A 23748-nucleotide genomic window follows, 5' to 3' on the forward strand; every position below is an offset into this window, starting at 1 on the left:
CCATGGCTCACGGGCCCAGCCGCTCCGCGGCATGTGGGATCTTCCCGGACTGGGGCCCGAACCCGCGTCCCCAGCACCGGCAGGCGGACTCTCAACCACTACGCCACCGGGGGAGTCCCAGGGATTTTTTGTTTTTACCTAACTAACCTCTCAGCGAGGCCTGCCTGACCACCCTCTAAAATCACAGCAACCCGGCCCCGCCCCTGCCACTTCCCAGCCCCTTCCCTGCGTTCTCTCTCTCCTAGTCCTGACTTCCATCCACAGTCCCATTGGCTGTTTCGCCTCTTTATCGTGTCTTTTTTATGTCTTCCCTCACTAGGCTGTCAGCCCCACGGGGAAAGGGAGTTTTGTCTGTCACCGCTGTATCCACAGCCAGATACACCACAGGCGCTCACTGAATTTTTGCCAAACGCCTGAGAGAATGCAGGGTTCACTCCAGGATCCTGAGCATAAAACTGGAAAAGGGAAGGAGGCCTGGGGCCAGCTCTACAGCTCCTTGGGGATGCTAGAGGATGTCACTGGGTGGGGTCACTGAAAGCCTCCTGAGAGTTTTGGGCAGGAGACAGGCGTGATCAGGTGGGTGGGCGGGGCCAGAACCGCTTCATCCCCTCCCTCCCACTGTTTCTCTCGCGAACATCGGGAATTCTCTGGCGATCCAGGGGTTAGGACTATGCTGTCTCACTGCCGAGGGTCTGGGTTCAATCCCTGGTCGGGAAACTAAGATCCCACAAGCTGCACAGAGCGGCAAAAAAAGGAAATAATCAAACATCCATTCCCCTCCAGCAATCTTGTCCCTCTTCCCCGCTTCCCGTCTCCTGACACCCCTGCATGGACAGTCCCAGTCCAGCCTCTCTCTCCTCCTACCTCCTGCCTCCAAATTCTCCCTGCCCACCTCACTCAGCAACGGCCTCAGGGTCCGGTGATGTTCTCCGCCATGTGCCCAAGTACCTAGCACAGCGACTGACCCAGTTCCGACGCTCGTGGGGTCTCAGTCCTAGAGGGGTGACACTGAGCAGGGTGGTCAAGGGGGCTGAGGGATTCTGATGAGGCCACACCTGGAGGCTCTTCATATTAGTTAGGGTCCAGCTCCACTACTCTGACGGAGACCCCCCCAGGATAAACACAGTGACCTGAACAAGATCAGAACTGGAAAGGCCCTCAGCACCCGCTTCTCTCTGTCTCAGCGCTGCAACCCACCCCACCCCCACTCCCACCTCCTGGGCCAGAACTCAGTTACGGGCACTTCCTGGGCACTTCCTCCCAGCTGCACGGGAGGCTGGGACATGCAGTCTCCCGCTGGAAAGCCAGCGTTTTTGTGTTTTTCTTTTTGGTTTCATCTTTAACGGAGGTGAAATCCACGTAAGATAAAATTCACCATTTTAAAGTGAACAATTCAGTGGCGTTAATGACATTCACAATATTGTGCAACCTCTGCCTCCGTCTAGTTCCAGAACATTTTCATCACCTCAAAAGGAAACTCCGTCGCCCTTAGCAGTCACTCCCCGTTCCCCGCCCTCCCCCGAGTTCCTGGCAACCCTAATCTACTTTCCGTCTCTGAATTTGCCTGTTTTGGACATTTCATATAAATAGAACCGTAAAACACGGGGCTTGTGTGGCTGGCTGCTTTCACTGAGCGTGATGTGTTCAGGGCTCGTCCACGCTGTAGTGTGTATTAGAGCTTCCTTCCTTTTTACGGCTGAATAATATTCTATCGTATGGATGTACCGTGTTTTGTTTATCCCCTCATTTGTCGATGGGTTGTCTCCACCTTTTGGTGATTGTGTAAGTGATGCTGCTATGAACATTCGTATACAAGAATTCGTACAGGAATACACCTGCAGTGTTACAGCAGGTGAAAGCACTTTGGGGAATATAACTAGTTCTCTGGGTCATAGGTAACTAAGTCTCTGTTTAACCTTATGAGGTCAGTGTTGTATTTTTAAAGAAGGGGGTTGAGGTGGGTGGGTATAAGCAGTTAAGCACTCATTGGTTAAGGGCAGGATTGAAGGGAAGACACAGGAGCCCCCTCTGCCCTGTACCTGTCAGGAAGCTCCCCCAAACCACTTGAACACACCCACAGTCAAGTCACCATTCTGCCCAGCCGAGACTTGGCCTGCTCCAGGGAAACGGAGACCTTGACCGTGGGAACAGACAGCAAGAAACATCTTTTGTTGTCATTAACTAGGCCTCCTGTTACATGGTAGCCAGCCTCCTGAGAAGTTGACAGGGACTCGGGGGTGTTCCCCATGGGGAACCAAGGATGGCTTCAGCATGAGGTGAAGACTCTGTCCCTGTCCTGACTGCAGAGCCTCACAGCAGCGCTGTCCAAAGGGTAGGACATGTCAAGACATGGTCTGAGGTGGACACAGGCAAACACTGTGAGCATTTCATTCATAGCATCTTTGCAAAGACACCACCTTGCGTGTATGGCTTCACATCTTACTCTTCTGTGAACAAAGTGGGGGCTTTATGGTCAATATAGGAAGAAAAAGAAAAAAAAAGGACATAATGGCACTGGTGACACTCAGGATGAAAGTGATGAAGTGTGGCTGGGGAAGCAGTTTATGGGGCCACCCCTCTGGCCCAGCCCTAAGCTTCATGCCATGCCAGGGCTTAGAAATAGAAGAATCCTATCTGGTAGGAGAGAGCAGGCAGGAAACAGAAAACAATGCCCACACAAGGTCCCTGGCGTGGTCTCCACAGTTCCTTCCCAATCTGGGGTTGTCCATTCCTCTCCTGACCCTGCCCCACCCCCACCCCCAGTTCCAGGCCTGTCTTTTGCCAGTTCCCCGTCTCTCCTCCACAGGTGTAACAACCGCACCCAGTGCGTGGTGGTCGCCGGCTCCGACGCCTTTCCCGATCCCTGTCCCGGGACCTACAAGTACCTGGAGGTGCAGTACGACTGTGTCCCCTACAGTGAGTCATCTTGTTCCTCATGCGGATGCGGGCCCTTCCCCCTTCCAGAAGCGAGTGAGGAGGAGACACCTTGAGCGCGCACACACACACACACACACACACACACACACACAGGGCCCAGTCGGGGCCAGGCACACGGGGGACAGCTGGGCCTGCTCCCTCCCTCACACATTCTCTTCACCCAGACACCCTTGTCCACACTGGTGTCTGCCCCACCCACACCCCCACCCTCACAGACTCTGTCCCCATCCACTGGGCACCTTCTCCACCTCTTGTTACTCTGGCCTGCTCACCCTGCTTCTTCACATGCCCTTGGGCTTATTTATACACTCCAAGGCCACACCCACGTACTCCACTTGGCACACTTATATCTCTCCTCTCCTCTCCCTGGACCTTGACCTCGCTGCCCTCTAATTCCTCTGCCTCCCTGCTCTTCTCTCACCCCTTCCCTTCGTGACGCCCTCTTACACACCTGCTCTTCCCTCTCACTCACCCCCCTTTCTCTGAGTTCCCTTTCCTTTCTCTTGTCCCCCTCACCCCTCACGTGCCCCCAGTCCTGCCCCTTCCCAGTCCTGGAAGCTGGACTCATACAGAGGCAGACCACCCTCTGAGGCCTGGTGGCAGATCAGGTGTGAAGGGCTAGGGGCATCTTCCACAGATTCCTAACTCTTGGTTTGTTTGCCCGTTACCACAGTTGTACTTCCTGTCTGCAAAGGAAGTGCCACCATGTTGGACTGAGGGTGGCACCAGGAAGCCTGAGAAAGGTGATCTGGGGAGCCAGGGGCCTGCCATTCTTGCACCTGGCCAAGGGGAGCAAACAATGACAGGGTCTCTCCTCCTCAGCACCCCACCCTTAACGTGGCCCTTCTTTCCAGCCCTTACTCTTCCCTCCCTTTCCCCCATCATCCATCCCCTCCCCTGCACCCCCAGCTTCATGTAGGCAACCTGGAGGTAGGGCCTCCGGGCAGAGGCGGGAGGAGGCAGGGCCACCAGGGTGTCTGAGTGTGAGGGGGTAGGGGTGGGGGCGCAGGAGGCCCTGTGACTCTCCCTCCTCTCCCCTCCCACCCCAGCCTTCCCCCCTCTCCCCAACCTTTGATTTCTCCTCGCAGGTGACTGCAGACGTGCTGGGGGAGACGGGACGGCTTATGTGCTTCCATAACCTTCTTCTTTTACTCCTCACCCTTTCCTTTCAGCGACCAAGGCCTCCAGCCACTGCCTGAGAGGGACGCCCATCTGATCCTTGAAGCCTCCCCACAGCACTGGGGACACCGCCCAGCCCCATGGCTGGGGCAGCAGGGAAGGGGGGCAGGAGTTGGGGAGCGTAGCACAGTGGGGAAATCGGGCTGGGCTCGAGGCTCAGCCCCGGCCCTTGGGTTTTCTGGCTCTGAAACTTGAGCCAATGACGTAATTTCTCTGGGCCGCTGCAGAAGGAGGCGAAAGTCCAGGAGATCACGTGTGCGAAGCGGCTAACCCAGGGCTGGCCGCAGAGGCTGCTCCTGGTGGCAGAGTGCTGGATGTAAACTCCTGCAGGGCAGAGGCCTCATCTTCACCCCCCCAGCGCCCAGGCCCAAGCCTGGTTCAGGATGTGCTCAGTCATGCTTTGGGTGCCCTTTCGATCCAGCTGAACCTACACCTTCCTCTTTAATGGTGGGAAGGGAATCAAACACCTTCCCTGAGGTGTTGCCCGGAGTACAGAGAACGTGGGTCAAAGCTCCTTGTGCACCGTCAGCCGTAGGTGTGAGGGAAACGGTGCCTGCTTTTGATAGCCAGGTAGCCTCAGCTGTGCTGCTCCACTTCACAGGTCCCCTTTCCCCCTCTATAGACAGGGTTCTCGAAAGGCTGCCCGAGAGGTGCTTAGCACGGTTCCTGGCACAGAGTAAGCGCCGGGCACTTGGTAGTTGTTGCTTTTCTTGTGACTCCCTCATCATGAGTTTTACCAATTATTATAATTGCTATCGGTAATCAAAAATAAAACTAACAACAGATGACAAACCCAATTTCTCCTGAAGCAGGTAAGATAAAGGGCAGGAAAAAAAGAAATCCCCTGATCCAAGTGTCATCCAAAGTGGATACCGTGCAGGGAAAGGAGCAGGAAAAAAGTTAGAGGGTGTGGGGAGGAGAGGGGCTTAGAGACCTCCTGGAGCCAAACTCCAAGTGTGGGTGGGAGGGCGTGACCCTCAGAGAGCAGGAGGGCTCAGGGGATGGGCAGCCCCCAGTCTGATGGGAGAGAGCTAGCCTGAGCCCTGGGAGAGGCAGGGGCACGCATACACGCATACATGCATTCGTAGTCACAGACATGAAGGATGTGTCTTGGGGGGGCTGAGCTAACTCCCGGTCCCAGAAGAAGAGGGCTGGTGTTACGAGGGTGATGGAAGCCACGCCGCAGAACAGGGAAGCCGGGCACTCACTTATCCCCCAGAGTTTCTCTGAGCACCTCCTGCGTACCAGGCCCTGGATGAGGCGCTGGGAAGGGAGCCGAACACTGCTCCACCAGAGAGGTGGCAGGAGAGCGAGGCCCTGGTCAGAGGTTCCTAAGGGGTCAGGGACACAGAGCCTGGAGGGGGCGTGCCCTGGGCAGCCATGTTGCCCTGGGCTTCAGAGGCTGGGGTGACCCCAGTGCTGGTCAGGGGTGGGTGCAGGGGCTACCGTGGGAAGGGAGCGGTGGGTATGCAGGGCTCCCTGCCACACACACATACCGGACAGGCCCGACTAACAGTGGATTTGCCTTGCAGCAGAGCACAGTCTAACCATGCCCCCTTCCTCCCCCAGGTGCCGCCCGCCCATCCCAACAGCGGGCTGGGGAGCTCCCGGCTCCTGGGACCCCAGGGGGGAGCTGGGCAGAGAAACTGAGGCTCGGGCTTGCCCCGGGGGAGTGTGGGAGCGTGTCTGTGCCCCACCTGCTGTCCTGCCCCATCTGTGATGTCCCCCCCACCCCAGCCTCTTCCCTCTCTGCCTCTGTCTCCCCCACCGGGCTCTTTGAGGCCCAGGGGGCTCTGCCTGTCTGCCTCTCCGTCATTCTGTGTCTGATGCTGCCACCCTCTCTGTGTGTTGGCTTGTTTGGGGTTCTGAGAGTTTGGGGAAACTCAGCTGGAGTCTTGCAAGGCCAGCACAGAAGGGGAAGGAGTCCAATGTGTTCTCTCTCGTGAGGCTACCAGGCCCCAGGAGGCACTGAACCCCCTCCCCTGGGCCCCTGGTTCTAGCAGGAGGGCAGCAGGCCAGGCTGAAGGGGATCTAAGTGATTCCTTCACCCTCCCCACCATCCCTGCCTGGTGCCCCCCTAAGCGGAGCCGCCTCCCAGCTGGGGCTCCCCTCCCCAGTCCCCACTGCACTGAGGGTGCCCCTTCCCATCTGAGGGCTCTGCCCCCATGCCTGCCTGTACACCCCCCTCCCCCCCCACCCCTCGTCTCTCTTGGTCTCTGTCCTCCCATGTGTCTCCCCTCCCTGTGACTGTCTCCCTGACACCCTCCCTGAAGGAAAGGACTTGGGGGCGGGGGCTGATGCTACCTTCGGGGTTGGGGAACCAGGAGTGAGGAAAGAAAGGAAAAGGGGGCGTGTTGCCAGAAAAGAAACGAAAGCAATTTAATCTTTTTTTTTTCTCTTTTTTTCTTGCACATTTTTTTTTTCAATTTGTTTTCTCTCTCTCTTCCGATGCTTAAAGTAGAAGTGGAGCAGAAAGGTAAACGCACTGTTACCAATGCTAACCCCTAACTCAGACTTTGTTTTACCTGCACCATACTTATGTGACCCACCCTCCCCTCCGGCCCCTTCTTCTCCCCCCACCCCAAACTTGGTCCAGTCGCTATTCCCCACCCCAGTGTCCCCCTGGTGGGGCAAGCCCTGGTGCAGCCGGGTGACTCCACCCTCCAGACACCTGAGGAAGCTCCTCTCTGAGCCCGGGCAGGATCTTCCGTCTCTCTCTCTGCCCCTCTCTCTCTCTCTCTCTCTCCCTCCCTCTCTCTCTCTCTCTCTCTCCCCCCAAGCCTCCCCACCCCCCGGCCCACCTTCCTAGTCCCTGGCCCTTGCGGGGCCGGGGGGGACCTGGCCTTCTCTCATACTTCTTTTGCCTCCTTCAGGAGAAGTGTGTAAGCATCCAGGGTGGGTGGGGAGGGAGGGACCCCCTTCCCTGGCTCCTGACCAGGGGTGAAGGGCACCGGGTGAGCCGTCTCTCTCCTCTCTTCCTCCTGCCCCCCGCTTTTGTAACATGTGTCGGGGTTCGGGGAGGCAGGGTGGAGGGGACACCTTTGTTTTCCTTTTGGGGAGCAGTTTCCTCCTCTCTCTTTCTCTCTCTCTCTCTCTCTCTCTCTCTCTCTCTCTGGCTCCTGGCGGCTTCAGTTCCTTCTGGTTTGGCGTTTCCAAGGCCCAGAGCTGTTTTGGAGCATGGAGTACCAGTTTCCCCCAGTCCCAACCCCTGTCCTCCACCAGCGGGGGGCCCAGCCCTGGGGAGGGGTATAAGCTGTCCCCAGCCCGGGGAGGGCAGCCTGCCAAATCGGGACGAGGGGGTGGGGGCGGGCCTCAAGGTTGGGGGAGTGAGGGGCGGGGGAGCATTTTCTCTGGTTCTGAAATACTTGCGAAGCTGCAGTCAGGGTTTCTTCTGGGCTGTTGTGGTTAGAGGACCAGGGAGAGGGGGGCGGGGGAGGTATAGGCCAGGTCGGGGACTTCCACGAGCACCATAATTTCTTGCGGGTGAAACCTCCAGCGGGGGCTGGGTAGAACTCCGTAGGGGGCAGAGCTGTCCGTCAGTGGAGTCGGGCAGGGCTGCAGCTGCAGGCCTGGGCTCTTGGGGATGGTCGCTTCCTCCCCTGAAAGTTTTGGGAAATCTGCAGCTCCGAGGCAGGCAGCAGGGGCCGTGGATGGAAGGGATGACCTTTCAGGATCACTTCTGCCTTGAAATTACGGTGGTCGGTGGAGCATCCCCTTTGAGGGAGGTGGGGCGGAGTCCCTCCGAGCTGCTCCCCTCCCCCTTGTCCCTTCCCCCATCTCACAGAGGCCTGGGCAACCAGCCCACCGCGCTGCCCCTCACTGCACCCCTCCACTCTCTCCCTCTCTTTCTCCTGGAGTCTCTCTCCCACCCAGCACCAGACACTCTTCTTGCAGGCCCGGTGGTGGTTTGGATACGGCAGCCTGGGATCTTTTCTCTTCAAAGGGCGGGTGGGAGGAGGCTGGAGGGCAGAGGAGGTATTGGGAGCTTGGTGCTGGGGAGGGGGTCCTTGCTGGCAAAGGCCCCAGGCAGACCCTTCCTCATCTTCTCCCCCTTCCCCAGGGTAACCTCTAACCACGTTTTCCTCCGCCATGCCCTGCCGACCAGGCTAGGCTCTGAGACCTCCCACTGCCCACCCCCCCACACACACAAGCACATCTGCTCAGTCGTCACAAAGCTGGCGGGGGACCTAGCTTGGGGAGAGGGGAGACCCAGGGACAGGGGAAAAGGGCAGAGGCCAGTGTGCTGAACAGAAGGTGCAGGCCAACCCCTCAGGGCACTGGGGACAGGGAGATGGTGGAGCCCCAAGCTCCCCTCCCCCTCCTAAAACAGGGCATGCTCCTGGCTGCCTTGTGCCTGGAGACCCTTGGGTCAAAATGTCCCCCTGCTGCTGTGAAGGGAGGACTGGATCTCCGCACCCGCCCACCTGAGCCTCCTGAAGAATGAGGCTGGAAGTGGGGGAATGAGAAGTGTCCAAGCCCCCACCCCCCACGCCGGCACCAAGTCCCAGCCCTCCCTGTCCCCTCGGGGCCAGCTGCTTCGGTGACAGACCAAGCAGGAGCAGAGAATTCACTACAAACTCTCACCCTGGCCTGTCCGTGGGTTCTGCTAGCAGGGAGGTGAGAGGGAGGCCCCCAGCCATCCTGGATGGAGGGACATCACCTCTACAGGAGGAGGAGGGGAGCCTGGCCACACTGTGAAAGTCCAGACACCCCACCGGGTCAGTAAGGGGAGGCTAGGAGCAGGCGGCGCTGGGATGTGACGGGGCAAGGGTGGGCAGGCTATTGGTGGCCAACGAGATGCAGTTGAGGTTTTCCTCCTTTTCAGGGAATGGGGGGGTGGGGCGGGGCCCCCCACCTTTCTGACATCAGCGCTGCCTTGGTCCCTCCTCCCGAGCCGGGGATGGTTGCAGGTAAATCGGGGTCAGGGCAGGGGAGGTGGGGGGGCGGGGCCTGCTGGGGGCGGGCTGGGTCTTTATCCTAGCACCTGGTTCCCTCCCTTGCCCCTTCTGAGCTGGACCTGGGACTGCCCCCCCAAGGGACCCTCAGTCGGGCCTGGGCCTTGGAGTGAATTCTCTGCTCACCCCCCTCTCTCCTCGCCAGCACTAACCCTTTCTTCCCAGGTGCTCTCCAGTGTGCCTCCCTTGGAGCCAGGACCTCGCCGAGCCCCACCACCACCACCTTGTCTCTCTTCCCTCCACACAGCTCTCCTCCCCCCCACCCAACTCTCCCGGGAGTCCTCTCCCTCCCCAAGTTCTCCCCCTCACCCCTGTGCACCAGTGTCAGTGTCTGCTGCTGAAAAACCCCCATGAGAGACCCTGCCGGCTGGGGGCAGGGCTGGGCACCCTCAGGAGGGGCTGGACTTTTCCGAATACCCTTCCTCAGCTACTGATTTCATGGGTACTGGGGGTGGGGGCTGCCACAGGCTGCATCAGGAACCTCGGGTGCCTCTCCCACCCTGGAATAGAAGTGCGCTCCTGACACCCACCCACAGTGGGTACGGAAACATCACTCTACCTTGCAGTTTTTGCAGGAGGAAGAAAATGGAGTTAAAAAAAAAATCTGTGTCCTGGTGTGGTTGGTGAAGGATGGGACCCTTGACCCCTAGCTCTTCCATAGGGGCGCAGATGATGGCGAAGGGGCAGGGCCCTGAGTCCCTGGAACCTCAAAGCCACCAGTGGCTGCAGTGAGGAAATCTTTCCACTCCTGCTTAAGGCACACGAGATCGTCTCTGGGATGCCTCTTGCCAAACCCCTTATCCCCAGCCTGTGGGGTCTCTAGCAGCCAGGGAAGGAAAGAGGGGCACTACCTCCCACCACTAACCCTGCTCTTAATGGCCTCCAGGGTTGACATCTCCAGGGAGAGGGGCAGCTGGGCGGGGCAGGGGTCCCAGCCCGGAAACCCCCTTCCCATCACCAGCCCTACCAAGCAACCGTGACTGCAGCAGCAGGAGGGGACAGCCTGGCACCCCCCTGGCCGCGTGACCAACTTGCCTCTCTCTCTCCCCCTCCTTTGCCCCTGCTCCTCTCCCCGTGTCCTCCCCGCCCACCCACCTGGCCCAGTCTTCGTGTGCCCAGGGACTCTGCAGAAGGTGCTGGACCCCACCTCGACCCACGAGTCGGAGCACCAGTCTGGCGCATGGTGCAAGGACCCACTGCAGGCGGGTGACCGCATCTACGTCATGCCCTGGATCCCCTACCGCACGGACACGCTGACCGAGTACGCCTCGTGGGAGGACTACGTGGCGGCGCGCCACACCACCACCTACCGCCTGCCCAACCGTGTGGATGGCACTGGCTTCGTGGTCTATGACGGCGCCGTCTTCTACAACAAGGAGCGCACGCGCAACATCGTCAAGTACGACCTGCGCACGCGCATCAAGAGCGGGGAGACGGTCATCAACACGGCCAATTACCACGATACCTCGCCCTACCGCTGGGGGGGCAAGACCGACATCGACCTGGCCGTGGACGAGAACGGGCTGTGGGTCATCTACGCCACCGAGGGCAACAACGGGCGGCTGGTGGTGAGCCAGCTCAACCCCTACACGCTGCGCTTCGAGGGCACGTGGGAGACCGGCTACGACAAGCGCTCGGCGTCCAACGCCTTCATGGTGTGCGGCGTCCTCTACGTGCTGCGTTCCGTGTACGTGGATGATGACAGCGAGGCGGCCGGCAACCGCGTGGACTACGCCTTCAACACCAACGCCAACCGCGAGGAGCCCGTCAGCCTGGCCTTCCCCAACCCCTACCAGTTCGTCTCTTCCGTTGACTATAACCCTCGTGACAACCAGCTGTATGTCTGGAACAACTATTTCGTGGTGCGCTATAGCCTGGAGTTCGGGCCACCCGACCCCAGTGCTGGTGAGGACAGCTCAAGTTCGCTCCCAAACGCCTCCTAGGTCCCAGGGTCGGGGGGTGCACTCTGGGACATCTTAGGGGGCCTGGAGGTGGGTTCGGGGGAGCCCTGGAGGCAATGACAGTGTGACATGGCAAGGTGACAGAGGCTGTTCTAAGCACGCAATTAACTCCTCTGACCCTCGCAGCCTAGGAGACGGGGCTTATCATTGCCCCGTTTTACAGATGAGGAAACCCAAGCACTGGGTGAGTATGGGATTAGCTTGCTCCTTTGAGGATCTGGACCAAGGACTCTGGGCTCCTAACCAAGCTGTGCTATGTCTCCTAGAGGCCTGTGCATTTCGAGCCCTGGAACCTCTTCAACCAAAATCTTGGGTGGAAGCCCAGTATCAGTAAAACAGCAAAGCCGAGCCGCCGATGTTGGCCGGGATTCGGGGCCCCTCCACAGTCTCATTCCGCCCCCTCAGCTGCCCCAAACCAGCTCTGAGCAGCCCCACGGCTCCAGGGAGTCCCATCTAATCCAAAAGGAGGAGCTGAGGCCCCCAGAGGGAAGGGACGTGGCCAGGTCAGAGAGCCCAGAGTAAGAGTAGAATGAGGATGGGAGGTGGCTGTGTACAACAGCCTCCAGACACCTCCTTCCTGGCCCGTCTTCTGTGGTTGCTCTCTCAGACTTCAAAGTACAAATGAGTGAATTTTTGCCACCTTCCAATGCTTCAGATGGTCCCAGGGATACGAGGGACCTCTGTGGGCAGACAGGGGCCAGGGGAGCTCTCCCAGACCTAGTGGGGACCAGGATATCTTTCAGTAGGCCTGAAGCGTGGGGGTAACCCCATCTCATATCCCCTCTCCCTTCCAGGCCCAGCCACTTCGCCACCCCTCAGCACGACCACCACGGCCCGGCCCACACCCCTGACCAGCACAGCCTCGCCTGCGGCCACCACCCCACTCCGCCGGGCACCCCTCACCACGCACCCCGTGGGTGCCGTCAACCAGCTGGGACCTGACCTACCTCCAGCCACTGCCCCCGCCCCCAGCACCCGGCGGCCCCCCGCCCCCAATCTGCACGTGTCCCCGGAACTCTTCTGCGAACCTCGAGAGGTGCGGCGGGTCCAGTGGCCGGCCACCCAGCAGGGCATGCTGGTGGAGAGGCCCTGCCCCAAGGGGACTCGAGGTGAGTGCAGAGCCGAGGTTACCTCCGCTGCAGCTGGCTTGGGCAGTGGCCACTGCTGGGTCTGGCCAGGGAAGGGACGGGGGACATGCCCTTAACTCAGCTCAACGTAGATGCACTTACCTGTCCATCTCCCCTGGCAGAGTGTGGGTTTCATGCAGGGGTCACGCCTGATGTCTGCAGCTGTGTCCCCAGAGCCCAGCAGAGCTCCCAGGACACAGCAGCAGCTCAGTTAGTGCCCCATGCCTCGTCCCCCGTCCCCTCCTGCGATACTAAGCACCCGCCACGTGCAAAGCGCTGGGTGGACCCTGCGGGGAGCCCACGGGAGGTAACTTGAGTCCTGGCTTCAGACTGAAATGGAAGAGGCCCGGGAGCAGCTGGTGACAGGACACAGCAGCTGAAGTGCCCAGAGAGGGTGGAGCCAGACCGCATGCTCTAGGGATCCCAAGGGGAGGGTCAGAAGAGGCTTCGTGGGGGGGGGGGCTTCCAAGGCGAGCTTTGCTAGAAGGTTCCAACTGTGGTAGGCAAAGACGGAAGAGGAGCCCAGAGGGAGGGTTTAGGGGAAGAAGGAGTGGCTTATGTCACCTCAGAGTGACACCTCTCTTGACTGTCCGGCCTGCTTCATGTCTGGTCTTCCGTGTTCCCCTCACCTCTCTCCTCACCCACTCGTCCCCCTCTCTCTGTCATCTCCTTTCTCCCTGCTTTGGCCCATCCTTCTCTCCTTCCCTGTGGCTCCCTTCTCTGTTCCTGTGTGTCTGTCCCTACAGGAATTGCCTCCTTCCAGTGTCTACCAGCCCTGGGGCTCTGGAACCCCCGGGGCCCTGACCTCAGCAACTGCACCTCCCCCTGGGTCAACCAGGTGGCCCAGAAGGTACCAGCAGAAGCTGCCCCTCCCAGTCAGGCGCACGTGCTCACACAGCAGGCCCTGGGTGCCCGGGCACAGGGCACAGTGGGGGCAATGGAACAACTGGGGAGACAAGCAGGGGTCCACTCCCTGGCCTGCAGAGGGAGCAGAGATAGATGGGGAGGGAGAAGGCAGACAGGGAGAAGGGGCAGCAGAGAGAGGGATGAGAGGGGCTGAGCAGGCTGGGCGCGTGAAGAGGGAAGCAAAACGGTCCCTGACAGAGCCGGGGCATCCCACTCCCGCCTCACACAGATCAAGAGCGGGGAGAACGCAGCCAACATTGCCAGCGAGCTGGCCCGCCACACCCGGGGCTCCATCTATGCGGGTGATGTGTCCTCCTCTGTGAAGTTGATGGAGCAGCTGCTGGACATCCTGGATGCCCAGCTGCAGGCCCTGCGGCCCATCGAGCGCGAGTCAGCTGGCAAGAACTACAACAAGGTAGAGCCTGGCAGCAGGGCCAGCAGGGCAGGGGGCACTGCCCTGGGAACTTAGGAGATAGCTGGCCTGTTACCGTGGAGCTGGGCTGCCACCCATGGTGACGGGAGAAGGAAGGACAGACCCCAGGTCTACTGGGGCTCCCTCCTGAACTGCCCTGGATGGTCCTGGGGGTGTGGGCTCCCTTAGGAATGGTTCTCGCTTAGCCCCAGGTCAGTAGCAGAGGCAGAAGAGCAAGCTCCCTGGGGCCCAGACATGAGTGTCGGGGTTAGAGGAGTGGGGCTGGGAGACCAGCCCTGAGAGCACCTCCATCTCTTTCCCCAGATGCACAAGCGAGAGAGAACCTGTAAGGACTATATCAAGGTGAGGCTCAAGGGCTCCTGCTGGCCGAGGGGGTGGGGCAGCCCTTGTCGCTCCTGGGCAGGCCCCAGGTGGCGCTGGGGATGGAGTTTCGGAGAAAAGGGCACAGAGCCCAGCCCAGGGAACTGGAGGATGTAGGGGGAATCACGGAGCTGCCCCCGCACCGTTGCAGGCCGTGGTGGAGACGGTGGACAACCTGCTGCGGCCAGAGGCTCTTGAGTCCTGGAAGGACATGAATGCCACCGAGCAGGTGCACACGGCCACCATGCTCCTGGACGTCCTAGAGGAGGGTGCCTTCCTGCTGGCCGACAATGTCAGGGAGCCTGCCCGCTTCCTGGCCGCCAAGCAGAACGTGGGTGAGTGCTGCAATCGCGCTAGGGCAAGTTTGGGCGCAAATCTTGAACGGTGGGGGCCCCCTCGGCCCGGAGACCGTGGGGGATACCCTGGCCCTCGACCTCGGGCCTCTTGCCACAGCCCGGGCCTCTGGACTGTGCACAGACCCCCAACCTTGTGTGCCCTGCCGTCCCCTGTCCCCACAGTCCTCGAGGTCACAGTCCTGAACACAGAGGGTCAAGTGCAAGAGCTGGTGTTCCCCCAGGAGTACCCGAGCGAGAACTCCATCCAGCTGTCCGCCAACACCATCAAGCAGAACAGCCGCAACGGTCAGTGCCTGAGCCCCGTGCGGGCACCCCTGCTCCTCTCGCAGAGGACGGCGGTTCTCAGCTTTTATTGGACTGAAGAATCCGGAAGGAGGTTGGGACCCGTGGCCACACAGAGGTGTCCTTCATTCAAGCTAGTGTTAACATTTCAGGGGATTCGTGGAGACCCCCCCCCCGAAGCCCCACAGAGCCGAGCACACTTTGCAGTTAGTAGGGCTCACTCCTGTGCAGTGGCAGTTCAGGGAGGCTTGCGCCATTTGAGATGAAGGTCCAGAGAGGTCAGGGATTTGCTCAACGTTACACAGTGAGAGGTGGGCCGGGGACCCAGCCTGTGTGTCCCGGCCCACTGCCCTGCCGTTGAGAACTGCCTATAACTGAGCAGGGGTCCCACAGAAGGGCTCCCAGAGCCCCACTTGCCTGGGCTGCAGCCTGCCTGGCTTCAGAGGTCCTGGCGGCCAGCGTGGTGGAGCTGCACACCAGCCAGGGGCTGACAACACACCCTGCCGTGCCTGTTCTCCCCAGGAGTGGTCAAAGTTGTCTTCATCCTCTACAACAACCTGGGCCTCTTCCTGTCCACCGAGAATGCCACGGTGAAGCTGGCAGGTGAAGCGGGCGCGGGGGGCCTGGGGGGCGCCTCCCTGGTGGTGAACTCCCAGGTCATCGCAGCGTCCATCAACAAGGAGTCCAGCCGAGTTTTCCTCATGGACCCTGTCATCTTCACTGTGGCCCACCTGGAGGTGAGCGGAGGCGCCCCCTCTCTCCGTGAGGGTGCCAGCATCCTCCATTGTCCCTGGCTGTGCATCCCCCCCTACTGTGTGTTCACCCACCCCGAGAGCAAGTTACAACCCCACCCTGGGGCCCCAGCCCCCACCTCAGCAGCTTGGGCCATTCTGTCCCCAGAGGTCTCAGACTGTCACCTGGAGCCCAGAGCCCCAGGCACTCGTCTCCTGCTTGTCACTATCCCCATAGCCGGGTGTGCGGGCTGGAGTGGGACTCCCCGGATCTGACCCCCCGGTCACCACCACACAACAGGCCAAGAACCACTTCAATGCCAACTGCTCCTTCTGGAACTACTCGGAGCGTTCCATGCTGGGCTACTGGTCGACGCAGGGCTGCCGCCTGGTGGAGTCCAACAAGACCCACACCACGTGTGCCTGCAGCCACCTCACCAACTTTGCCGTGCTCATGGCTCACCGCGAGATCGTAAGCTGGCCAGTGCTCCGCTCCTCCGGGCGGGCCCACTTTCTGGCCCGGCTTTGCATGGCATCATAGAAAGTGCTGCATGGGCGGTGCCGGGGAAGGCCAGCTTCGTGGGCATGGGGGGCCTGAGTCTTGCCCGGGGCATGAGGCCACACGTCTGGTTCTCTTTGGTCACGGTCCCACCTTCTCCCAAGGCACTCTGGAGAAGCACGTTGGTGTCACCTTTGTCATCTCTCCACGAGCCTTCCAGAGCATGAGGAAGTGAGCGTGCCGCCTGCAGAGGGGTGGGGGCCGGCAAGTTGGCCAGGGGGGCAGAAGGCCGGGTGGGCTGCACCAGTGGTGCTCGTGGCCCACGGCCTTGCCCGTAGCTGGCACCTAAGCTGAGCCCTGGCCACGTGCAAGACCAGAGGCGCTAAGTACACGCCCTGCTCCTTCCCGCAGTACCAGGGCCGCATCAACGAGCTACTGCTGTCAGTCATCACCTGGGTGGGCATCGTCATCTCGCTGGTCTGCCTGGCCATCTGCATCTCCACTTTCTGCTTCCTGCGGGGACTGCAGACTGACCGAAACACCATCCACAAGAACCTGTGCATCAACCTCTTCCTGGCCGAGCTGCTCTTCCTGGTTGGGATAGACAAGACTCAGTATGAGGTGAGCAGGACTCCAGGGCAGGAGAGGATGGGGGGAGAGACAACACCGGCCGGCCGGGGCAGCCCCTCACCCGTGGTGCTCCCCACTCTCTAGATTGCCTGCCCCATCTTCGCTGGCTTGCTGCACTACTTCTTCCTGGCTGCCTTCTCCTGGCTCTGCCTGGAGGGCGTGCACCTCTATCTGCTGCTGGTGGAGGTGTTTGAGAGCGAGTACTCCCGCACCAAATACTACTACCTGGGCGGGTACTGCTTCCCAGCCCTGGTGGTGGGCATCGCAGCCGCCATCGACTACCGCAGCTACGGCACCGAGAAGGCGTGAGTGCTCCCTTCGCCCCCCGAGTCTCTCCCCCTTGCTGGCTCCCTGCTCAGCAGCATCCCTCGGGCCAGGACCCTCAGGGCACTGGCCTCCCCTCTCCTGATCCCCGAGGCCGCAGCCAGCAGAGTCCCTGGGCTCCTGGAGTCAGAGGGAGGGAAGAGCCCGCCCCCGCCCCCCCCACCTCTCAATACCCCGGCCCTGCTTCCTTCACAGCTGCTGGCTCCGAGTGGACAATTATTTCATTTGGAGCTTCATTGGGCCTGTCTCCTTTGTTATCGTGGTAAGTTGGAAGGCGGTACCCCCAGTACTGAGTCTCTGTCCTTCATCCAGCCTAGCTCTGACCCCAAGGCCCTCCTTCTCCCCAAGCCCTTGAAAAGCATCAGAACTGAGCAGCCAACTAAGAAAACGAGAGCAGAGTGGGCCTGTAGAGCTCCAGCACTGAGGTCCGTCCTTCCAGGAGCTGTGATTTGAGCCTCGGCTCTGTGTCAGGCCATGGGCCCTGCCCCCCGGCCCCGAAGCCACATTAACAGTTACACCAGTAGGCAGGCACCTGGGGGCAGGTACAGCAGCAGAGGGGACCCTGAAGAAGGGGGGTCGTGCCTGAGACTTGGCCAGGAGCTGGCGCTAGGAGGCAGAGGGACCCTGGCCCAGCCCCTCCCCTTGTCCCGCCCCCAGGTGAACCTGGTGTTCCTCATGGTGACTCTGCACAAGATGATCCGGAGCTCCTCCGTGCTCAAGCCCGATTCCAGTCGCCTCGACAACATTAAGTGAGCACCCCCTCGCCCCACCCGTGCCCCGGGACTTTCCAGGCCTCTCCCGGCGTTTCCTGAAAGGTGGTGTTCTCGCCTCTGGTGTCACATACTGTGATTTTAAGGACAAAGATGGTGTTTTACTGTGTTTGTTATGTATCTATTTAACGAGTATTAGAAAACATGGTATTAGCACATCCAGCTGTGGTTTTAGGCACATAATTGCTAAGGGTGAGACTGAGTTCAAAAAGTGAGTCCAGGGAATTCCCTGGCGGTCCAGTGGTTAGGACTCTGCACTTTCACTGCCAAGGGCACAGGTTCGGTCCCTGGTCGGGGAACTAAAGATCCCACCAGCCATGCGACTCGGCATAAAAAAAAAAAAAAAAAAAGTCCATTTCAGGGCAACTTAAAGACAGATAGGCAGCAAAAGATAGTTTAAAGGTCTGGAAATATGGCCAAAAGGATGAAGGATGCAGGAGAATGACTGGCCATTCACAGAGCCCTGACCCCTGACCTCTGCCTGCCCCTCAGGGTCAGCTTGGGTGAAAGTGTCACTGGGCAGGCCTGCTCATCCCAGGGCAGCATCCAGGCCTGCTCAAAGAGGGACACGCAGCAGGGCTCTGGGGGAGGCATCTCTGCTGGCAGGGACTTTGATGTCCCTGTTCCCTCTCCACCTCTCCCCAGATCCTGGGCCCTGGGGGCCATTGCGCTGCTCTTCCTACTGGGCCTCACCTGGGCTTTCGGCCTCCTCTTCATCAATAAGGAGTCGGTGGTCATGGCCTATCTCTTCACCACCTTCAACGCCTTCCAGGGGGTCTTCATCTTCGTCTTTCACTGCGCCTTACAGAAGAAGGTGAGGTCCAGGGAAGGGACCAGGTGCCTGCCTTCTGTAGCGGGACCTGTGTCTGCCTGGAGGGAAGCACAGGCTCACAGGGAGGATTTAGGCAGGGGTGCAGAGGGTTGTGGAAAAGAGCAAGATACAGGGGCCTAGAGGAACGAGAAAGCAAGGCAGATTTGGGGAGTTGGGAGAGCACAGGGCAGGGACATGGTTGATGGACCCTCCCCAGGGTGTAGGGCACAAGTCAAGCATGTGGAGGGAGATGACTCTGGGTGCCACCCAGACAGAACATTTCCGACTTTAATAGTTGTGGGATAAAATGTGAATTTTGTGGTGATAGGAAGTTTCTTTTTAAAATAAAGTGTGTTACAGTCTGAATCTTAAAAAAAAATAAATTAAGGAGATAACAGAAGCAGAAGAATGTGGAGAAGAGTGTACGGGCAGTAGACTCAAGACTAAAGCCAGGGAAACTGAGCCAAGGCGTTTGTAGATTCATATCCTGAAGGCAGTGGGGAGGCCTGGTCAGACTGTTGTTGGTCTTAGGGGACAGTGAGGGGGGTAAGGCTAAGGAAGGGATGAAGGAGGCAGTGATCACAAGTCTTGGGTGCAAGGTTGACTGTTCTGCTCAAAACTGTCCCATGGTCCTCATCAGACACACAGGGACATCCTTACAGAGGCCCCCAGGCCCATACGGTCCAACCTGGGCTTCCCCTTCTCTTCCCTTCCCTCCAGCCATTCTCTGTCTTCTGCTCCCTCAGACACCTAGACATGGACCCTCCCCAGGGCTTGTCCCCTGCCCCTCCCCACATATCCACAGGGCCCACTACCTTATTTCTTTTAGGTCTTTGCCGAAATGTCTCCTTAGTGAGGCCTCCCCTGATCTTTTTGAAATCGTGCCCCCGACCCCCACCAACAGCACTGCCTACCTCCCGGCCATGGTTCTCGGCAGCACCTCACACCATCAGATGCCCTACATAACGCACTGATGTTTCACCCGTGTTCAGTCTCTGTCTGCTAGAAAATACCAGCTCTGAGAAGTAGGGCTTTGGGTCTGATTTGTGTCTGTCCTCGGGGCCTAAAGCACGCCTGGCGTATAGAGGATGCTCATTAAAGATCTGTTGAGTGAATGAATGGATGAGAAATTATTGGTGGAGGTGGAGAAAGGAGGATGGGCCTGAGTGAGAAGAGAGCCTTCTTGGCTGGCTGTTGGGAGACAGGAGACAGTGGGGCTTCTGATCCCCACCAGCAGCTTGGTCACTGGACCCCCAAGGCGGGGGCGCCTACTGCCTGTCCTCCTCGCCCCCCCAGGTGCACAAGGAGTACAGCAAGTGCCTGCGTCACTCCTACTGCTGCATTCGCTCCCCGCCCGGGGGCGCTCACGGCTCACTCAAGACCTCAGCTATACGGAGCAACACCCGCTACTACACGGGGACCCAGGTATCCAGGCCGGGGGCTGGGGCGCCAGGCAGGGCTCCCTGGGGCCGAGTGTTGGAACCGAGAGCCCAAGAGGCAGGGCAGTTCTCTGCCCAGGTCCCTGGTGGTGCTCATCAGGCAGGTGGTCTCAGAAAGATCGTGGAGGGTGGGCGGCCCAAGGGCCCCCTCACGTCTGAGCTGTGTCCCCAGAGCCGAATCCGGAGGATGTGGAACGACACCGTGAGGAAACAGACGGAATCCTCTTTCATGGCGGGTGACATCAACAGCACACCCACCCTGAACCGAGGTGAGACTGGATCCCTCACCCCCGGCTTCAGTCCCTCAAGATTCCCGAGCCCAGGTCTCCTGGCCGCCTTGTGACCTCTGACCTCCTGGGCAGGTACCATGGGGAACCATCTGCTGACCAACCCTGTGCTGCAGCCCCGTGGGGGCACCAGCCCCTACAACACTCTCATTGCCGAGTCGGTGGGCTTCAATCCTTCCTCACCCGCCGTCTTCAACTCCCCAGGTGAGAGAGCACTGTGGTGCCAGGAGAGGGTGACAGCCCAGGTCAGGTGGCATCCTTGTGCCTCCTGAACTGGAGCCGAGACTTGGCATCCTGAGCCCGCTCTCTCCTTCTCTCTTTTCCCTCCTGGCCGGCACCTGCAGGGAGCTACCGGGAACCCAGTAAGTGTGACTGTTTCCTAGTAATATTTCCAAGGCCGGGAGGGGAACGTGACAGTGGCCTCCTCAAATGGCCTAACTTAGAGAGAAGAACTCGAGTGCCCCCCCCCCCCCACACACACACACAGACAGTCTCTGGCTTGGCAGCTGGCAAGAGGGTGTCGCGTTAGGTGGGGAATGAAGGTGATGGGGGGGACAGAGCGTTGGAAAGGGATCTGGTCACCCAGATCTCCTCATACTGCTGAGACTCTAAGCCCCCAGCTGCGAGGGGACCCTGGGGGAACTGGTCCCCACACGTACCTCCACTAGTCTTCTGCTGAGCTGGTGTCCTCAACTGCCAGTGAGGAAGAGAGGGAATACAAGACCCCAGTCCCCTGGGGCAGGGGTGAACCCAGGGAAAGCCAGGTGAAAGCAGGCACCCCCGTCCCTGTGGCCTGCGCCCCTCTCACTGCCCGGCTCTCCTTCTGAGCAGCTCCCTTCTGCCTGCAGAGCACCCCTTGGGAGGCCGAGAAGCCTGCGGCATGGACACGCTGCCCCTCAATGGCAACTTCAACAACAGTTACTCCTTGCGAAGCGGGGACTTCCCTCCAGGGGATGGGGCCCCCGAGCCACCTCGAGGCCGGAACCTGGCCGACGCTGCCGCCTTCGAGAAGATGATCATCTCGGAGCTGGTGCACAACAACCTTCGGGGTGGCAGCAGCGGAGCCAGGGGCCCTCCACCGCCTGAGCCCCCCGTGCCGCCAGTGCCAGGGGGCAGCGGCGAGGAAGAGGCAGGCGGGCCCGGGGGTGCTGACCGGGCAGAGATCGAACTTCTCTACAAGGCCCTGGAGGAGCCACTGCTGCTGCCCCGGGCCCAGTCGGTGCTGTACCAGAGCGATCTGGACGAGTCGGAGAGCTGCACAGTGGAGGACGGGGCCACCAGCCGGCCCCTCTCCTCCCCTCCGGGCCGGGACTCCCTCTACGCCAGCGGGGCCAACCTGCGGGACTCGCCCTCCTACCCGGACAGCAGCCCCGAGGGGCCCAGTGAGGCTCTGCCCCCACCCCCACCTGCACCCCCTGGCCCCCCCGAAATCTACTACACCTCGCGCCCGCCGGCCCTGGTGGCCCGGAACCCCCTGCAGGGCTACTACCAGGTGCGGCGGCCCAGCCACGAGGGCTACCTGGCGGCCCCAGGCCTCGAGGGGCCAGGGCCCGATGGGGATGGGCAGATGCAACTGGTTACCAGTCTCTGAGGGACCTCACGGACCAGGGGCTGGTGTCCCAGGCCGGGGACTGAACCCTGGGTAGGGCTCTGGTGGCAGAGGGAGGCTGATGGAGACTGGCTGCTGGGCCACTCTCTCCAGGTGCCCCTTTGCCATGGGCCCTCCAGGCCCCTTGGGGGCTCTGCTCTGGGGGCCCGAGGTGCAGGGTTCACAGACAGGGTTTCCCACCAGCCGTGTGCACCAGCTCAATTTGGGGCAAGTGCAGTGAGGAACCAGGAGGTCCCCAGGGGAGTGAGGAAGGAGAAATTGGAAGGGTGCAGCTCACTCTTGACTTCCCCCTCCCACCCCCTACTCATCCTACTCCCTGGAGGGAAGTGAGGGCTCTGGTTTCCCTGGGTCAAAGGCCCTGCTGGATGGAACCCGTCAGCTGCTCCTCTCTTTGCAGCCAGAGTGCTGCCAGTTGCACCGGGATGGAGCAGTGGGGACAGGACAGATGGACAGGTTCCTCTGCACTACAGTTCCCTGCTCCACGGAGACTGGGGCCTCTGACCAGGGAGAGAGCCCTAGCGGGGAGAAAGCCCCAGGGCAAGAGGAATGGGCGGTTGTGGCTGGTGGTTTAAAGGTGGAACTTTCTCCGAAGCTCCTTCTCTCTGCTCTTCGTCCCAGCCTTCCCAGCAAGCCTGCCCCCTCAGCCCTCCTTGAGTGCACCCAATGACCCCCTCCCTTGGGGCGACTCCTGATGAAGCACAACTCCCCGCAGGGCCCCCAGCCCACAGGGGTGGCCATACTCGAGCAGTTCCCAGTCCTGTGGGCTTGGCTATGGGGAGCAGATTTTGGGTCTGGATCTCCCTGGGGAGTGGGTCCTGGGCTTGGATCTTTCCCTAGGGGCCCTCTTACCCCTTCCCTCTCTCCTCTTCCTCCGTCCCCATTGCTGTAAATATTTCAATGAAATGGAAAAGGAAAAAAAAAAAAAAAAAGACAAAAAAAGAAAGAAAGAAAATCTCATCACTTGAAGCCACCAGGAGCCTGCGGCCCGGCCAGCCCGGGATTTCTCCGGAGCAGAGCTGCGCCGCCGGGCCCTGGCAGCCAGGACTTCTCTGTGTACGTGTGCATCCCCAGCCGGGTGGGCGGGCCGCCAGAGCAGCTTTTTACAATCCAGAGACAGAAAACAAAATCTAGAAGCAACATCGAAACAAAGAACCCGTTTCCTTTCCGGCACCCGGCACCCGTCTCTGTTGCCTCCTTCCCTCATCTGCCTCTCCCTGGCATCAGTCAGCCCTCCTGGGGCGTGTACCTCACTGCCTGCCCCAGGACTTGGGGCCTGTCTCCCCTTCCCCTCCCCACTGGCCCGGGGGAGGCACCCTCACACCCAAAGATGCTTTTGCCAAGGTGGCTGCGCTGTCCCTTGGAGTTCCTGCTTCTTGTACATTGCTTCTGGGACTCGGCCTGGGAGGAAGGGGCCGATTTCCCGCCTAGAGAGGTTGAGAGGGGAAGGAAAATGAGGGCAGCAGGGTTTACAGATGACTGAGGAGGGAGGGCTGGGGGAGGTGAGGTGGTTCTCCTTCACGGGGTGGGGAGGTGAGAGGTGAGAGACTGCCTTCCTTACCCAACACGCCCCCGCAGGGGAGACAAAGCCAGGTACCAGGGCCTGGCTGGGGTCAGGACACCCATGTTCAGAGGGTTCAACCCCAAACCTGCAGATGCTGGAAGCTCCAGGCTTGGGATGTCTCCCGAATACCTCTCCCAGTCCCCTCTCCAGTCTGTCACCCTGGCCTTCCCAGCAACATCCCCCCCCCCAACTCTTTGGGGGTAGCATAGTCCCACTGCCATACTAGCCCAGCCCTGTCATTTGCCATTTCCCCAGGGGTGGCCCTCCACCTCTGCTCTGACCCCTCATCTCTTTTGTCCCTCCCTCTTTTCTCACAAGTGCCATGAGTTTTCAAACATCTTCGGGTCTCAGCCTGCTGCTGCCATGAACTTTGGGTTAATGGGGAGGAACTCCGGGGAGGAACTGAGGGAAAGGGACAGATAGGTGGCTGGAGGGACCCTTTTTGCTGCTAAAAAGCCCCTCCCTTCTCCTGAGGAGCTAGGGCTGGCTTGTCCCCATCAGTTATAGGGGAGAAGGGGCCAGACCCAAAGATGGTGGTTTGTCCCACATGGGGGGACAGGCGTGGGGAGAAGGTAAAGGTGGGTTCCATCT

The 23748-nt window shown here is 60.1% G+C and overlaps 1 protein-coding gene across 4 annotated transcripts in view; it reads left to right on the forward strand.

Moving 5' to 3' along the window:
* Window positions 1-22548, forward strand: part of ADGRL1 (adhesion G protein-coupled receptor L1) — a 45002-nt gene extending 22454 nt beyond the window's left edge. The window contains exons 4-24 of one of the 4 annotated variants that reach the window (XM_033401226.2): window positions 2807-2916; window positions 6578-6592; window positions 10176-10976; window positions 11827-12141; window positions 12906-13009; window positions 13295-13480; window positions 13802-13840; window positions 14010-14193; window positions 14377-14499; window positions 15019-15233; window positions 15529-15699; window positions 16138-16347; window positions 16441-16661; window positions 16876-16942; window positions 17338-17429; window positions 18096-18264; window positions 19558-19686; window positions 19873-19969; window positions 20063-20191; window positions 20332-20349; window positions 20836-22548. In XM_033401226.2, the coding sequence (XP_033257117.1) occupies window positions 2807-2916; window positions 6578-6592; window positions 10176-10976; window positions 11827-12141; window positions 12906-13009; window positions 13295-13480; window positions 13802-13840; window positions 14010-14193; window positions 14377-14499; window positions 15019-15233; window positions 15529-15699; window positions 16138-16347; window positions 16441-16661; window positions 16876-16942; window positions 17338-17429; window positions 18096-18264; window positions 19558-19686; window positions 19873-19969; window positions 20063-20191; window positions 20332-20349; window positions 20836-21578 (4138 nt within the window). In that variant the 3' untranslated portion in view covers window positions 21579-22548. Of the gene's footprint in view, window positions 1-2806; window positions 2917-6577; window positions 6593-8941; window positions 9027-10175; window positions 10977-11826; window positions 12142-12905; window positions 13010-13294; window positions 13481-13801; window positions 13841-14009; window positions 14194-14376; window positions 14500-15018; window positions 15234-15528; window positions 15700-16137; window positions 16348-16440; window positions 16662-16875; window positions 16943-17337; window positions 17430-18095; window positions 18265-19557; window positions 19687-19872; window positions 19970-20062; window positions 20192-20331; window positions 20350-20835 lie in introns of all 4 variants that reach the window. The other 3 variants (XM_033401228.2, XM_033401227.2, XM_012535871.3) reach the window with 3 other exon arrangements.
* Window positions 22549-23748: the final 1200 nt, after the last annotated feature.

The sequence above is a fragment of the Orcinus orca genome, chromosome 3, assembly GCF_937001465.1.
Source record: "Orcinus orca chromosome 3, mOrcOrc1.1, whole genome shotgun sequence".
Taxonomy (NCBI): domain Eukaryota; kingdom Metazoa; phylum Chordata; class Mammalia; order Artiodactyla; family Delphinidae; genus Orcinus; species Orcinus orca.